At 35.1% G+C, this 15,519-nt stretch overlaps 1 protein-coding gene across 5 annotated transcripts in view; it reads left to right on the top strand.

Annotated features, from left to right (window-relative positions):
* LOC119703182 (sodium channel protein type 2 subunit alpha-like) overlaps window positions 1-15,519 on the top strand; it is a 67,779-nt gene that overhangs the window by 13,674 nt on the left and 38,586 nt on the right. For 3 of the 5 annotated variants that reach the window (XM_038142621.1, XM_038142619.1, XM_038142623.1), the window contains exons 4-13: window positions 2,002-2,318; window positions 5,830-5,948; window positions 6,819-6,908; window positions 8,488-8,616; window positions 9,124-9,215; window positions 10,245-10,517; window positions 10,820-10,883; window positions 11,758-11,899; window positions 12,047-12,253; window positions 15,134-15,433. In XM_038142621.1, coding sequence (XP_037998549.1) covers window positions 2,052-2,318; window positions 5,830-5,948; window positions 6,819-6,908; window positions 8,488-8,616; window positions 9,124-9,215; window positions 10,245-10,517; window positions 10,820-10,883; window positions 11,758-11,899; window positions 12,047-12,253; window positions 15,134-15,433 — 1,683 coding nt within the window. In that variant the 5' untranslated portion in view covers window positions 2,002-2,051. Of the gene's footprint in view, window positions 1-2,001; window positions 2,319-5,829; window positions 5,949-6,818; window positions 6,909-8,487; window positions 8,617-9,123; window positions 9,216-9,311; window positions 9,404-10,244; window positions 10,518-10,819; window positions 10,884-11,757; window positions 11,900-12,046; window positions 12,254-15,133; window positions 15,434-15,519 lie in introns of all 5 variants that reach the window. The other 2 variants (XM_038142620.1, XM_038142622.1) reach the window with 1 other exon arrangement.

Below are 15,519 nucleotides of genomic sequence, written 5' to 3'. Positions count from 1 at the left end.
CCAGAAAATGAGTGTGCTTTTAATTCTAAAAAGAAGGGACAACTTTGAGTTTAGGATCCTTATAATTGGGAGTTATATTAATTTTAAAAAGGGATTAGCAAAGACATCCATCTTGTAAAAAGAAAAAGTTAATAGCAGAAATTTCAGCATAGAAGGCTGTGATAAGGTTGCATGCTGGAGACTTCGGCTGGTGTTTTAACTTACTTTTTCCTTTTATACTGCATCTGTATGTCCAGCCACTCCAAGGTCTCTGTAATTCTGCACATTACATTAATTCATAGTTCTCCAGGATATTGCTTGCGAGAAATTTTCTTTTTCATGTCTACAGTACACAGTATTTTAGTTCTGAATTTATGGTCAGGTATCTTGGTTCTGGTCTTGTATTCCTTATCTCCTTGGTGCTATAATCTGCTGACTAATTTCAGTGACCTCAGTGCTGATCATACACACTGGTGCTGTGCTGTGAACCCCCTCCAGAGATTAAGACCTGAGGTGGCTTAGGAACATGAGTCCTTACCATGTCATGGGATTGGTAATTCAGATTTAGGAGTACGCTGTTTCATTTCTTTCCTCTGGTTCCTTACTCTAGGTTTTTCAAGCACTTTTTAACATCCCCTTCAGCCTTCACATATCTTATTTCATAAGATCATTACTGTAGCACTTTGTGTGTCTCTGTGCATGTGGATTTCTACAAACTGCTTCAGACAGGCAAGAAATTTTAGGAAAAGGACTATTGAATGAGTGCAAATGAGCAGAATATTATACCTCAAATTTAGGTGTGGCATCTCCAGGATATATATGTTGCACATTCATGAAGTAATGCAGCAAAGGCTACATGGCTTCATGTAACAGAAAACGTAATTAAAGCTTATTAGTTAAGCATTGAAACTCACTCTTAAAATTGGTTCTCATAACTAACATTTTTACAACAGTATGCTGTAAACTGTTGCAAAGTAGACCCTAAGTAAGGCTTTAATTTATTCCCTGGTGGCAGCACTCTTTAACCGTATCTGCCTTCATTTTGCCATTCTCTCCCTCCAGCTATTCAAACCTCTCAACTGTGCTGTACAGCACATCACTTTAAATAACTGATCCTGCTGCAGAAGGACTTGGAAGAGAGAAAAATAACACTGCTTTCAGTTGATGCACTGCAGGACTTCATAAAGAGACCTGCTGTAGAATAGAGAGTTCAATGCAGAGAGCAGGAAAAAGCAGCAGCATCCACCACTGGTACTAAAGCCATTCACACCAAGCAGAGTCTGAGGTTTTGGACTAGTTTCAGTCTGAAATACTGAAGTACTATGACACTTGCCTTGCAAAGAATCAGAAGCAGCATCTTTTCCCATACAGCCTAGATTATACATGCTGTTTACTTTTACTTAAAAGGCCTGTGGTTTTAATTCACAGCTAACAGTCAATAAACACAACCTAAACTGCTCTGGGATCTAATATTAGCCTTCACCACAGTTAAATGTCAGTAAGAAAGAATTATGCTTGTTCCTCCTATAATTCAGTTGCTGTCATTTCAATGGCACTAGTTGTGCAAAATCTTTTAGTTTAATGAAAGTATTGATGTTTGTAAAGTTGTATTACTGATGCTTGAAAAAATATGGAAAGATAAAATCTATTAAGTTGTAGAATGTAGGTTTACAATTTTCAGCAGTACCCACAGAATATGCATTTATACTTGCTGTTTAAAAAAAAAGCTGTACTGTTAAAATACTTTCATCAGCAATTTGCTCCAACTGGGAGTGTCCAAGGACACAGGCAAAGCAGTATCTGTGGGCAGAAAAAGAAATGTCATTTTCTGGATCAGCAGGAAAAAGCTGAAAAATCATTTATAAAATATCAAAACAAATTCTGAGCATTTGCTTTTAACTGCCATTCAGCCTTGAAATATGCTGCTTCTATTTAAGCCTGGAAAGAGTTTCTAACCAAATGCTGGGGTTTTTCCTATTGGTACAATCTAGCTTTCCTAAATTATTTAATTTTCTTTTATAGGTCATTCTTATGCAAGAAGCTAAAAGTAATTAAATTTGCAGGATGAAAACATGGCACAGGCACTGCTGGTACCACCTGGACCTGAAAGCTTCCGCTATTTTACTAGAGATTCCCTCGCAGCTATTGAAAAGCGTTCTGCAGAAGAAAAAGCTAAAAAGCCCAAGCAAGAACATACAGATGATGATGATGAAAATGGTCCAAAACCAAACAGTGACTTGGAGGCAGGAAAGACTCTGCCATTTATTTATGGTGACATACCTCCAGGAATGGTATCTGAACCTTTGGAAGACCTGGATCCATATTATATCAATAAAAAAGTGAGTGAATTATCTTTTTCACAACATAGAATATAGCTTTATGTACTAGAAAAGTTTAATCACAAAATATGATGGTTAGAACTATCAATCTGCTAAATATCCAGAACCATCCTTTTATTTAACAGAACTGATTTATGCTGTTACATATTGTGCTTCAATTCTGTTGAGTTACTTGCTATTTACTTCATTGTAAGGAAGATGTATCTGCCTTGATCTTGCCTGAACTTGAGCACAGAATGAATTTTCTTTATTTTAATTTAATAGTAAGAGTGGATATGACAAAATAGATGTTCTAAGCATGGTTTTGCAATGGAAATAGTTGTAGATAACAAGATAGCATCCGCTCAAATTAGCGAAATAGAGGACTGTAACCAAATTCTTTGTTTCTGTATAGCTGTATAACATATGCAAACATACATATGAAATATTTTTTATCTCTATATATGTAGCATATAGAGACTCTGTAAATGGTGGCTTATATGAAACTACCACAATGCAAACTACTGCTTGAGGTGCTTGGGTTTGCTGTGATAGATCTGTACTGCAGAGCTGTCAATTAGAAATCTCTTGAAGACCATGGAAAAGCTTGGTTTTGAGCAAGGAATTGAAAAAAGACATTTTTAGTATTCTGAAGAGTTTTCATACAGAAAGATCAGAGCAAAGAGTTATGAAATAAAAGCAATGTATCTAAGTTACATGTGTGAATGCAACACATGCAACCTCCTAAAAGAGGTGCATTTTCCCTTCCAATTTGCACAGCCATACACTGTCTTCCTTTTCACATGATCCCCAAGTCAGGGACTAGGAGATAGAAAAGGTAGTTCAAACAGATCCATTCAAGTACAAAGTTTGGCTTTTTACAAGTCAGGATCTGCAGGAGAGTGTATGGGTTTTGGTCTTGTAGCAATGATGCATACAATTGGAAGCGGATGGGTGTAAAATATTTGAGTTAAGAGAAAGACAAGGAAAAAACAAGTATATTTCCATAGCTGGGATTAGTTATAGACTGTTTTAAAATCCTCCAGGGTCTGAAATAGTCCAACCTGGGAACAAGTAAAAGTACATTCGGTCCTGCACTGATTAGTGAACATACAGGTGACAGTAAGAGCCATTTTTCCTCTATGCTCTTGTTTATTTTTGTGTGCTCCTTTAGCAGCATCAAGATGTTCTCTCAGTTTCTGATAGACCTCAAAGTGTTGTGGGTGAGGAGAGTGAAGGAAGATGAACAACCCTAAATTAAAAAATGCAGAAGGTGTTTTATGGAGAAGTACATGAGACTATCTTTTCCCATCTCTCTGAAACAGAAACAACAGGACACAGCTGCTCTATTGACAACTTGAAGCATTCCAGACTTTCAGCAATATAAGAAACTTGATCTTGAGCCACTATAAAAAATCAAGGCATAAAATACTTTAAACTCCAAAGAAACTTTGCTGGCTAGGAAAAAATCATGCAAATAATACTTTAGCCACTTTTGTGGCTGAATTTGTGATTGACTTTGATTTGTAAAACAGGTCTAAAATTTATGGCTTTGGTAATGGGAACAGAAAACAAAGCAGAATTTGTATGTAACTGCATAACCTAACAGTTGCCAAAGTTAAATAAACAATGCTGTAGATAATACAAGTATATACATTATTAAGGAAATGTAAAGAAATTAAAGTTCAAAGAAGTAGCATTGCCAGGGGTTATTTAAATATATATGGTTTGAGTTATAACAACAGTTCCATGGAAATTCTTACTTACAGTATAATATCAGTACTAAGCCCTTTTCTCGACTAGCTGCAAAACTTCCGGAATAAAGTTCAGGGATTAAGTTGTCTGAACAAGCAAAGTTTTAGGAAGCCTGAGAAGTTCTGGAGTATAGTTTCTAACCTCCATTGATCAGAAAAAGTAGTCAGACTTTTTGGAACCAAAGTGTAAAACTCACCCTAATGATGGATTTCTTAGTATCTGAAAACAATTAGTAAACTGTAGGATCTTTAATCACATGTGACATCTGTGTTTATATTACCTAGCAGTATAATTATGCTCAACAGAAAACAAATGGACATCTTAAATCATGGACTAGAATTAGTCATCCCTCCTCTGGTGTATAGTAGAAACTACCCTTAATCATTGACTTGTCAGTGCAGAGGAAATCATATGTGAATTTAGTCTGTCTTCAGGCTCAGCTGCAGCAGTGACCTTGGGACAGGCAACATCTTTCTAGCATTTCCAGCTGGGTGAAGGACTGTAGGGCAGGGAGAAATGCCAAGGAATGTGTGTCCCTTCTCTGCCACCCTCAGTGTTAGCTTGATGTTTTTCTCTGAGCAGGCACCAGCAACACCCCTTTACCTATTTTCTTTCCTGTCATGGAGTGGTTTACTTTCCTTCCCTGAAATTACTGTCCAAGCAGGCAGTAAAGGCCATAGAGAGGGCAGAATTTTTCTGATCACAGCCAAGTTTTTACAGAGAATGGAAATCAACATGGAGAACAGTGATACTTTATCGCTCTGCTGAGAGTGTAACAACGACTCTATTATGTTAACACAAAGCAGAGCCATTACCATCGACAAAGAGCAAAAGGAATAGAGAATAGTTATGTCCTGAAGAAATTTCAAGCTGCACCAAAGATGCAAGATCTCATTCATAGACAAATACTCTTAGGCAACAACTGCCCACAGAAACAGAATAAACTGAACACAAGCCATAGATTTATTGGACCAAGTTTTAAAAGATAATCACTAGCTAAATTTCCTGCTCACAAACAGGGAAAGTAAGATCACATTATCACAAAGAAAAGCAGCAATTAAAAAAAATAATTGTTGTGATAGGATGCCAAATCCTGGCATCTGTTTGTCTCACATTGCTCAGAAGTATGTTAGCTGGCAATATATTAATCATTTAAATTTTTTCACATATATATATTTTAGAAGATGCATATAATTGATATTGGTAGGATTTAAAATAGAAAGTTAATGCAAAATTATTTTTAAATTGTGGTTGATTTTGTAATGATAATTTCTCCTTGTCACTATACATATGTGTGTATAGAATTCTATCAAGTATTTGTTCCAAATACAAACTGGCATTTAGAATTGTCCTTTTGCTATTTTAGTTTTGTTTGTGTTTGCTCACAAGGTGAATACATTTGATAAATTTGCGTCACTTTAATCCAAGACTTCATTAGAAAAAAATAGAAATATTTTAGTGGCAAAATCTTGCATTTTGCTTTTATTGATAAACTGCTATTGTTTTTTGTAAGATAAACTGCTATTGTTTTTTGTAATTCCCACTAATTTTAATTACATCCTAATTTAGTCCACATGCTGGAAAATTTTGCAAATTTGAGAATTGGCTGTGGAGGACTTAGCCATTGCATTAATAGAAATCAGTTATTTTTGTACTACAGGTAGACAGTAGAATGGAACTTGTACCTCTCAGGTGGTGAATGGAAATTTTTAGTAGGAGGTGAGGATATATATGTAGTCAACACTGTATTTTAATTTTGTATTTATTTTTTTTGCAGACTTTCATAGTATTGAATAAGGGAAAAGCAATTTTCAGATTCAGTGCCACGTCTGCCTTGTATATTTTAACTCCTTTTAATCCCATCAGAAAAATTGCTATCAAGATTTTGGTACATTCATATCCTTTTTTCTTAATGTTGATTTAAGTGTTGCTACTTAAAATACTTAATGGCTGAAATAATACTGTTCATGTGGATGTATAAATTGTGTCTATGGGAGTGAATTATTCTAAAAATATATATGTTGCTCACATTTAAAAAGGGAGCAGTATCACACGTGAATTGCAGTATGATCTTCATCCCTGCCGAGAGGATTCTCTACTGAACCACCTAAATCTGTCAGAGTTTAAATATCAGGCTTTATATCTAAAAGGAGACCTGATCCCATACTAAGCCCTGCAGCTAAGGCCACATTAGTAACAAACCATTGCACTTGAACATATCTAAGGTCACACTTTTAGCAAGACCAGTAGTACTATTCATGAACTAGACTCACTTAGCAAGGACAAAAGAGCATGGGCAAAGAGCAGCTTTTTCAGCATTGTGTTTTCAGCATTGGGATAGGTGTCCTATAAAAGATTTGGGATAATGGAGAGTATTTTCAAATATACTTCAATCATGTTCAAAGAAAAACTCAGGCCTAAACAACGAACCTCTGACTAAAGATCTTTTAGAAGGATCCACCTGTATTAAATGAGTACATTTGGGTAGTCATTTTATGATTTGCAGAGTTAAAGACATGTTTAAACTTAATTTAAAACCTGCTATAATTACAAAAGTATTGCAATTTTTTTATGGAAGCACACCATAATATGCTAGATGACATAAAATTTAGAATAGATAAAATTATGTGCAAAGCTTTGTTTTTAGGTTTTAATTAGTGTGTCATGTTATTTGTACACATTTCTAAACACTTAATATTTTTAAGTTATTTCAGTGTTATAAAGCTGTCCTTGTTTTTTTACTTATGTGCCTTAACTATAACCTACATTATTTAGCATGCTTATCATGTGCACTATTTTGACCAACTGTGTATTTATGACCATGAGTAACCCTCCAGACTGGACAAAGAATGTAGAGTAAGTTAAACATTTTTATTTCTTTATTTTTATGTCTTTGTGTGACTCCAAACAAGAAGCATTTATTAAAATGTGAATACCAGAATGGGCTTGTCCAGAGTCGGGAAGAATCAGATTCCATGAGATCATCAATATCTTTCCCATTTCCTCCTGAACAACTTAAATGGTTTAAGAGTAACACCATGTTTGTTAAAATTATGCCTGAGGCATATCTGAACTTCTGCTGTGTAGTAAAAACAGGAGCTCTTGTCCTTGGATATGCTGAGCTGTAAATCAGACAGGCAGCTACAGATGTGCATGTAAAATTGTGCATGTAAAATTCTTGCCATACCTTGCTTGAGTATACATGATCTCATCACAGTGGGTCATTTATTGTGCCTTACTGGTTTGACCTCATAAGTGCCTGCCACAACAAGGACACAACCCACAAACTGCAAGAAACTCATATTTCCTGAGGAAAGGGCCATACCTATGAAAGAGTAAAAAAGAGCTGACCTAAATAAGGAATATTTCTCTTGTTAATTTATAAATGCATATTTATTCTTTAACAAAATACAGATACATGTTTTCCTCTAAAATACTGTAGAATCATAGAATGGTTTAGGTTGGAAGGAATCTTAGAGATCATACAGTTCCAAACCCCTGGCATGCAGGGACACCTTCCACTAGCTCATGTTCCTCAAAACCCTTTATGTTTTTATTTGAAATAATACTACTCATGGAAAATTTGCTTCTAATCACTTGTTGCTTCTTTCATTCCCTCCTTTTATCAAAGAGCCATTACTGTTTTTTGTTTATTTATTTCTCTGCACTAATGAACCTTACACTGAACCTTGTTTGGAAACCACTACCACTAACCCATTCCCAGTCAACAGTGATGATGGCTTGTTAGACTTGCTGAGAGTCTGAAAGGAGAGCAGTAGGGTCTGTAGGTAGAGTTCCTTTATTCTGGAGGTCCACAGAGATCCATGTGAGTCTCAGGAAGTGCCTGCATTATGCTGGTTATAACTTACTATTCTATGTTGTTAAATGAATAGCTGTTCCCACACCAGGTAAGCTGGTAATCATGCTCCCCATCTTTGAGAATAACAGTCCGGGCATGCTTTCTTATATTTGGTGATTATTTATGAAGTAAACATGTAATGCAGGCATTAGTACAGTTATTATCCAGAATTTATTTTTACAAAACTCTCTGATTTAGACATAAAAAAAATTCTTCAGTTTTTGTAATGCTTAGACATCTTTATGAATGCAAGCAAAGAGGCAACCCTGTGAGGGCCAACGAATGTACATATAAATATCAAAGTCTGAAATGTGTCCATAAATACTAGAATCAGAAATTATTTTAAGCACAAGAACTGAGATAAAGCCAACCTTTTAGAAGATGAGTAGCATATATATCAGGTCCAAATTTCAACAAAGACTGAAAGCAACTACAATAATTTAGGGCAAGTGAAGTTAATAATTTACTCCTTCCACTTCTAAATACTTTTTCTTCCCTTTTAAGTCATCTTTGCTAAAGAATGGCACTGTCTGTAAGTACACAAAAATCCTTTATTCCTGCTCTGATGATTTCCAGGTACACTTTCACTGGAATTTATACCTTTGAATCGCTTATCAAAATTCTTGCAAGGGGCTTCTGCTTAGAAGGTTTTACTTTTCTGCGAGACCCATGGAACTGGCTTGACTTCAGTGTCATTTTAATGGCGTAAGTGGTTCAAGAACTTTTTAAGCTTTTAGAGCATTAAATTAGTGGTAAATATTATTGTAATAAATGTATTTATTTAAACATATTTAATTTTTGCAACCTTTGAAGCTTAGACACTGTATAACACATTTTAGTAGTCCTAAATCAAAGTAAAATACGGCAGAAACCAAAATGGAGTGTTAGCCACTAGTGTAATTACTGCTGAGGGACACTAATTTCATGGCCTACATTTTTCTGCTCACCAGAAATGAAGCCATCCCTTTGACTTCATGTTACTGTCCCATTACAAGCTAATTAGTTTAACTAGATGTTCAAATACAAATCAGTGAGTTTCACTTCAATGACATTTAAGCAAAATTGATGCAAACAATTATTAGAGTGAAATGTACTGAAGAGACAGGTAAATTTTGAAGTATGATTGCTAGTATTGCCACAGAGGTTTTGAAGACCCACATAATTAGTATAAGCTCTGCCTAAATTCTGAATAACTGTGATTTAATCCTACAGGTATGTAACAGAATTTGTAAACCTAGGCAATGTTTCAGCTCTTCGAACTTTCAGAGTATTGAGAGCTTTGAAAACTATTTCTGTAATTCCAGGTAAGAAGTAGTTGGTGTCAGGTGTTAGGCCCCTCGTATCTCCAGCTGTTATTTGTGTGCTGTCATTGTGTTTGTGTGTGAACTCCCCTATTACAGATATGTGACAGAGTTTGTGGACCTGGGCAATGTCTCAGCGTTGAGAACATTCAGAGTTCTCCGAGCTTTGAAAACAATATCAGTCATTCCAGGTGAGAGCCAGGTTAAACACCGAGGCTGACTTTCGTTCCATTGAATTCACTTCCTTTGAGCATAAGTCTTGCTGTTTGCTGCTCATGTTGCCAAAAAAAAAAAAAAAGAAAGAAATAAAAAGGCATGGATCATTAACCTAGTTTATGATTCTTTGCCTTTTCAGCATTAGCTTCTTTTATTTTGCAAAATCAGCCTTTGAGTTTAACAGAGTCTTGCATGAAACACCAGATATGAGGCCTATGGGTTGTTTTGCTTTGTTTTTCTGCATTTTATTGTGACAAATTGCCTCTACATTACAAAAGCTTAGCGCTATGGCATTCTTGGTTTTGAAATTTTTCCTTTTTTTACCACTAAAATTGACATTACTCTTAAAAATAAGCAAATAACAACAAATGAAGATACCAAAAAGTAAATAAATGATGCACAGGAAAATTTATCAAATGCAAACTATATTTTCACTCAAAATTACTAGGAATTCTATCTCATGCTGCTTTGCGCTGTTGTGAAGTCGTGTTTAGAATTAACTGGAAACTGAATTATTTGCAGTATATTTAATGCAGAGAAAAATTAGTAAATGCAATCAAATCTGTACTAGGAAAGCATGATTGATAAAGTTTCCTGCTCTAGAATATTATATATTCTGTTTATTGGAATATGTGTACATTGCATATTCATAAAAAGGAATCTTTTTCTTTCATTCATCTTCACAAGCTCTGAGGCTGCTCATGAAGCTTTTCCCTTTGAGAAATAAAAAATATTTAAGTGTCTGCATGGCCTCTTAATTATATGGGAAGGGCAAAGATACTCTTTGATAATTCTATGGACCTTTTCTCTTTGCAGGCCTGAAGACTATTGTAGGAGCCCTGATTCAGTCTGTGAAGAAGCTCTCGGATGTGATGATCCTGACTGTGTTTTGTCTGAGTGTATTTGCACTGATAGGGCTGCAGCTGTTCATGGGCAACCTGAGGAACAAATGCCTGCAGTGGCCTCCAGACAATTCTACTTTTGAGATAAACATTATTTCCTACTTTAACAGCACAATGAATGAAAATGGTACTTTTGTTAACATGACAGTGAGCACATTTAACTGGAAGGATTACATTGAGGATGAAAGTAAGAATGTCTGATATAACTATTTTAATATATTTGTGGCTAAAATATGTAATTATTTGTGACCAAGTAAAGAACATTGAGGGGTTTATATTTCTGACTTATGTAGAACTGCTTGCAGTCACTGATTTACAGAGATAAAAGACATACAATAAAAATACAACAACCAGAAAGATTCCTAAACAAGCTACAAAGAGACCAGTAGCTAGCCACTATGATTTAACACAATTCATTTTTATTTTACTTTGTATTGCTTTCAGGTTTATTTGATCTATTCATATATATTTCTAATGCTTTCTACACAGCTCATTTTTACATTTTGGAAGGACAAAGAGATGCCCTACTTTGTGGTAATAGCTCTGATGCAGGGTAAGACCCTTTCAAACATTTTATGGTGCTCTGTAGAAAAAGAAGTAATGTGAGATCTAGTTTCAACTCCATATTTAGCAGGGTTACAGAACTTACCGAGTTTTGCAGCTAAGTGAGAATTTCTTACTGAAGTCAAAATGTTTTACACTCTGGCTAAACCAAATAGCAATTAACAGCCTTTTTCCTGCTTGATTGGAAAATGAAGTTGGTTTTATTGATAAGATCTGAATTTTCTTAAAGTCTCCTTTGATGATTTACTGATTGAAGAAAGTAGGAGGAAACAAAAGTTAAAAGTGAGAACGAGAACATGGAAAATTTTAAGAAAGCACAGCAGTGACTTCATAGTTCAAGATTGAATCTATTTTTCAAGCCTAACTCTTTCACTTCTGGCAAATTCTGCCATTTACATGTGCCAAATTATAAGCCTAGAATTGTTAGCTGAACTTGGATGCCTGACTGGCAGCAGTGAAGAGGTTTACTAAAAATAAATATATAAGCATTATGAGGGAAATCCCTAATACTACAATTGGATTTAGCTAATAATATTTTTTAATCTGTCTGTAACCTTAAAAACTTTTTAGCAATTATTTCTGCCAGGAAATAATTCATTTGGAATAAAGATTCTATTTGCACAATGTAATTGAGGAGAATTTTAATCTTTAGGTAATTTCAACCAGTGAGTGGATGAAAAGGATATCTTTCATTTACTATGTTATTAGTTAAATTCTTGGGAATTTTTTTTTCCTGAATTAATTTAATTGTAATTTATGGATTTTCTGTTGAAAAATAATGCATATTCTTCCAAAAGATAATACATATTTTTTAGAATGGAATAAAAGTTTTGACTAAATCCTCGTGTTTGATTTTCACATAGGCAATGCCCAGAAGGATATATATGTGTGAAAGCTGGCAGAAACCCCAATTATGGCTACACAAGTTTTGACACCTTCAGCTGGGCTTTTTTGTCCCTGTTTCGGCTAATGACTCAGGACTTCTGGGAAAACCTCTATCAGCTGGTAAGAAATTATTATTACATAAATAGCAAACTGTTTGTGATGTCCAAAAGTACATAAATAGGCTTTTTTTTTTTCATTTTTGCTTACTTGTGCATGCTGAAAAAGATAAGTTGTGGGATAAAATATAAATATGGTTTTTCTTCCTAGACACTGCGTGCTGCTGGGAAGACATACATGATATTTTTTGTTCTGGTGATTTTTCTGGGCTCTTTCTATCTGATAAACCTGATCCTGGCTGTGGTCGCCATGGCCTACGAAGAACAGAATCAAGCAACAATGGAAGAAGCAGAGCAGAAAGAGGCAGAATTTCAGCAGATGCTGGAACAACTGAAGAAGCAACAAGAAGAAGCTCAGGTAATAATGGAAATTGTACTTTCTGAACAACCTTGTTCTTAAGGCAAGGAAAAAATATCTTTTATGACTAAGAACACAAACAAATTGTGCAATGAATTTCAGAAAATAAAAGGTCTTGTTTACTATGCAAGTTATGAAAGTGGAAATAGCCAATGAAAACTAGGAACTAAGCAAATAGTTAAAAAAGCAAGCTAATGGTACAGATAAGTATGTTACTTCATTCACCAAAAGACTGTAAAAGTAAAATGTTTTTCCTAAGAGGGCATCTAGAAATGTGATTTAAGTAGTCATAAATAATGAAGTTACAGGTCTTATAAATAGCATGAAAAAAGTCTAGTGATGTTACTTCTCATTTACATCTGAGCTAAAATTGCTAAGCTTGATGTATTTAATAATTCTTCCCAAATATCCATCAGATAGAGAGAAGGATTGTAATCAGTGTTCTTCTAGGTTTCCATCTAGCAAATTTAAAATATCTCTTAACTGACACTGTAGTAAATCAGAAGTTTATGTATTCTTAGAACAGACAAGCAATATTCGAAACCAGATGAACAATATTCATAACAAAGATATTCCTTCAGAATTCTTTTAAAGTAATCTTTGTTTCCTTTCAAAAGAGAAGACAATTATTTAGAGTTTTATGAGAAAACGCCTTTTAATAGATACTTTTGTGAAAGCTTTTCTTATCTGAAAGTAAAATATATACAGGAGTTCAGGTCTGTGAGTCAGCCGTCTGTCTAATTTCTGGACTGATTTTCCACTGCTTTTCAAATGGCATTTAGTCATTTTCAACAGGACAGTGTTTATAAAATGCTAGCAAATTTGAAACTCCTATGAAACTCTATTTTTGGTAGTACTTTACAGGTATTTTCACTGAGTTAGAATAACTCCATAAAGTGCTACCAAAAAGACAAACTGTCTTTTGCTCGAAAAGAAACCTTTATGTATGACTTGTGAAATCTCATTAGCATATCTTTATTTTAGTCATTAAATTTTATCACTTCCAAATTACTAAAGAAAGAGTAGAATCCTGCAAAAAAAAAAAAAACAAATTTAGAAAGGTTGAATGTCAGCAAAGTGTCTGTTGCTGGGTTTTTCTTAAATCTGGTTTTTTAATGCCTTAAAGGCACTAAATCACATTATACTAAACGATATCAGCAGGCTCATCTAGATGTTTGTTTATCTGAGAGTGGGGGGAAATGAAGGTGATCCAGACTTAGAAAGAATAGAATAAGAAACAGAGACTGTAAGTAACGTTGAATAAAGACCCTGAAAGTCATATTTTTTTTAAAATGAGTGACCACTACATTCATTATAAGTAAAGCATTATTACAGTCAGGATCTCTTTTGTTTGTGAAAACATTAGCAGAAAGTAGGCAGTACAAGGTGGATCACTGAAGTGTTGAATTAGTTGCTAAGGCAGAAATTAGTTTGGGACCCATCTCTTCACCCCCTTGACACTGAACCTATTAATCCACAAACTTAAGTCATCACAGTGGCCTTTGGATTGCTCCACTTGTTTGACCTTTACTTCTACTATTATGAAGTAGATGGGTGATGACTCAGTATCTGCTGCCTTTGTTTCTGTTGGAGTCTTTGAAGGATGATATTCCAGAACCCGTATGACAAAATTTTGAGTATTGCTCTTTTATTTTATAAACACTTCAGAATCCTTTTAATACTCCATTTAGCAGAAAAAGTCTGTATCAAGTCAACTTGTATAGCATGGGTTGTATATTGTGGCAAAGAAAGACATTAATTCATACTATGAGCTTTCAAACTATCCTTTCCTGCTGTAAAGAGATATGTCATCATTCCTGAAATACTTGGCATTGAATATAATATGTTTTGCTGGATAATTACTAGTCATCTTTGTTACATAACCCTAGTCTCTTGCCATTTATCACACCACCCTTTTTTGTAAGCTACAACCAGCCTATCATCTCCCTAAAGATATTTCCACTACAGAATTTCATAGCAATCTCCCACAGTTCTTTTGAGGAACAACTCTGGACATACTGGACATACTCTCAATTCTCTTTTTTTTTTTTTTTTTTCATGACTAAAAGAACCTTTCTCTAATGAACCAAAACAAGTAAGCTGACCACTGTAGTTAAGGATACTGGTCTTGAATTTTGGGATGACTCTGCTCCAGTAAGTCATCTCACCCCTTTCCATACAGAAGAAATCTAAACTTACTTTCTTCTCTCAGGCTGTAGCACCAACAGGAAATAAATATATCTTTGCATATCTGTAGGAAAGACCTAGAGTGCAGATACAGTGGGACATGTGGAGGGGAAACATGAAGAGGGAGGAAGGACTTGAAGATGTGTCTAGTGGTTGTGCCTGGTACCAGCAAAGGCAGAAGGAAAGTAAAGAGAGTGTTCTTGCTGTGAAGACAGTGAGGAAAGGCTGGATTCAACTGCTTTCAGGGTGCTAGCTGGATTTTATATATTAACTCACAGGATGAATGTTAGGCATTAGTTTTCTCTGTAAGAGCTCAGAAGGGATCAGCTGAATTAGACCACGATGTGGGGCTTTTCTCAAGAGAAAATGGAATAACAGGTCTGAAAAAGCACTATGTTAACACTTTTCTGACTCCTTTTATTTCAGACAAGTGTCTTGTGCAGCAATTCTTTAACAAATAGTGTAGCTATTGTTTTGCTGAAGTTGGTGCTTCAAACAACTCATGCTGCAAAAGAGTGAGAAGCTGTACAACTCAATAGTTTATCTTCAGTACAATTTATTTGGGTATATTTACACACTCAAGAGTGTATGAGGAGCATTATTATCAGAGTGATAATAAAAAACAGTTGATAAAGGACTATAAAATTATTCTTTTTTGGCCTACTAAGAATACCTTGCTTTGTAACCTGACAGACAACAGCAGCAGTAGCAGCAGCATCAGTTGCATCAAGAGATTTCAGTGGTGTAGGGGGACTAGGAGAACTCCTCGAAAGCTCTTCAGAAGCATCAAAGCTGAGCTCCAAGAGTGCTAAAGAAAGAAGAAACAGAAGGAAGAAAAGAAGACAGAAAGAAATGTCTGAAGCAGAGGACAAAGGAGATATTGATAACTTCCCCAAGTCTGAGTCAGAAGACAGTATCAGAAGGAAAAGTTTCCGCTTCTCCACTGAAGGAAGTCAACTGACATATGAAAAAAGGCTCACTTCTCCTCACCAGGTACATCACTCTATTTTACTAAATCATGTGTGTCCACTCGACTTTTATTTTCACTGATATTACAGCAAGTTTACGTATTGGATGTA

The sequence above is a fragment of the Motacilla alba genome, chromosome 7 (assembly GCF_015832195.1).
Source record: "Motacilla alba alba isolate MOTALB_02 chromosome 7, Motacilla_alba_V1.0_pri, whole genome shotgun sequence".
NCBI lineage: Eukaryota > Metazoa > Chordata > Aves > Passeriformes > Motacillidae > Motacilla > Motacilla alba.
The sequence above is the reverse complement of the archived record's forward strand: the minus strand, read 5'-3'. Positions and strand labels throughout refer to the sequence as shown.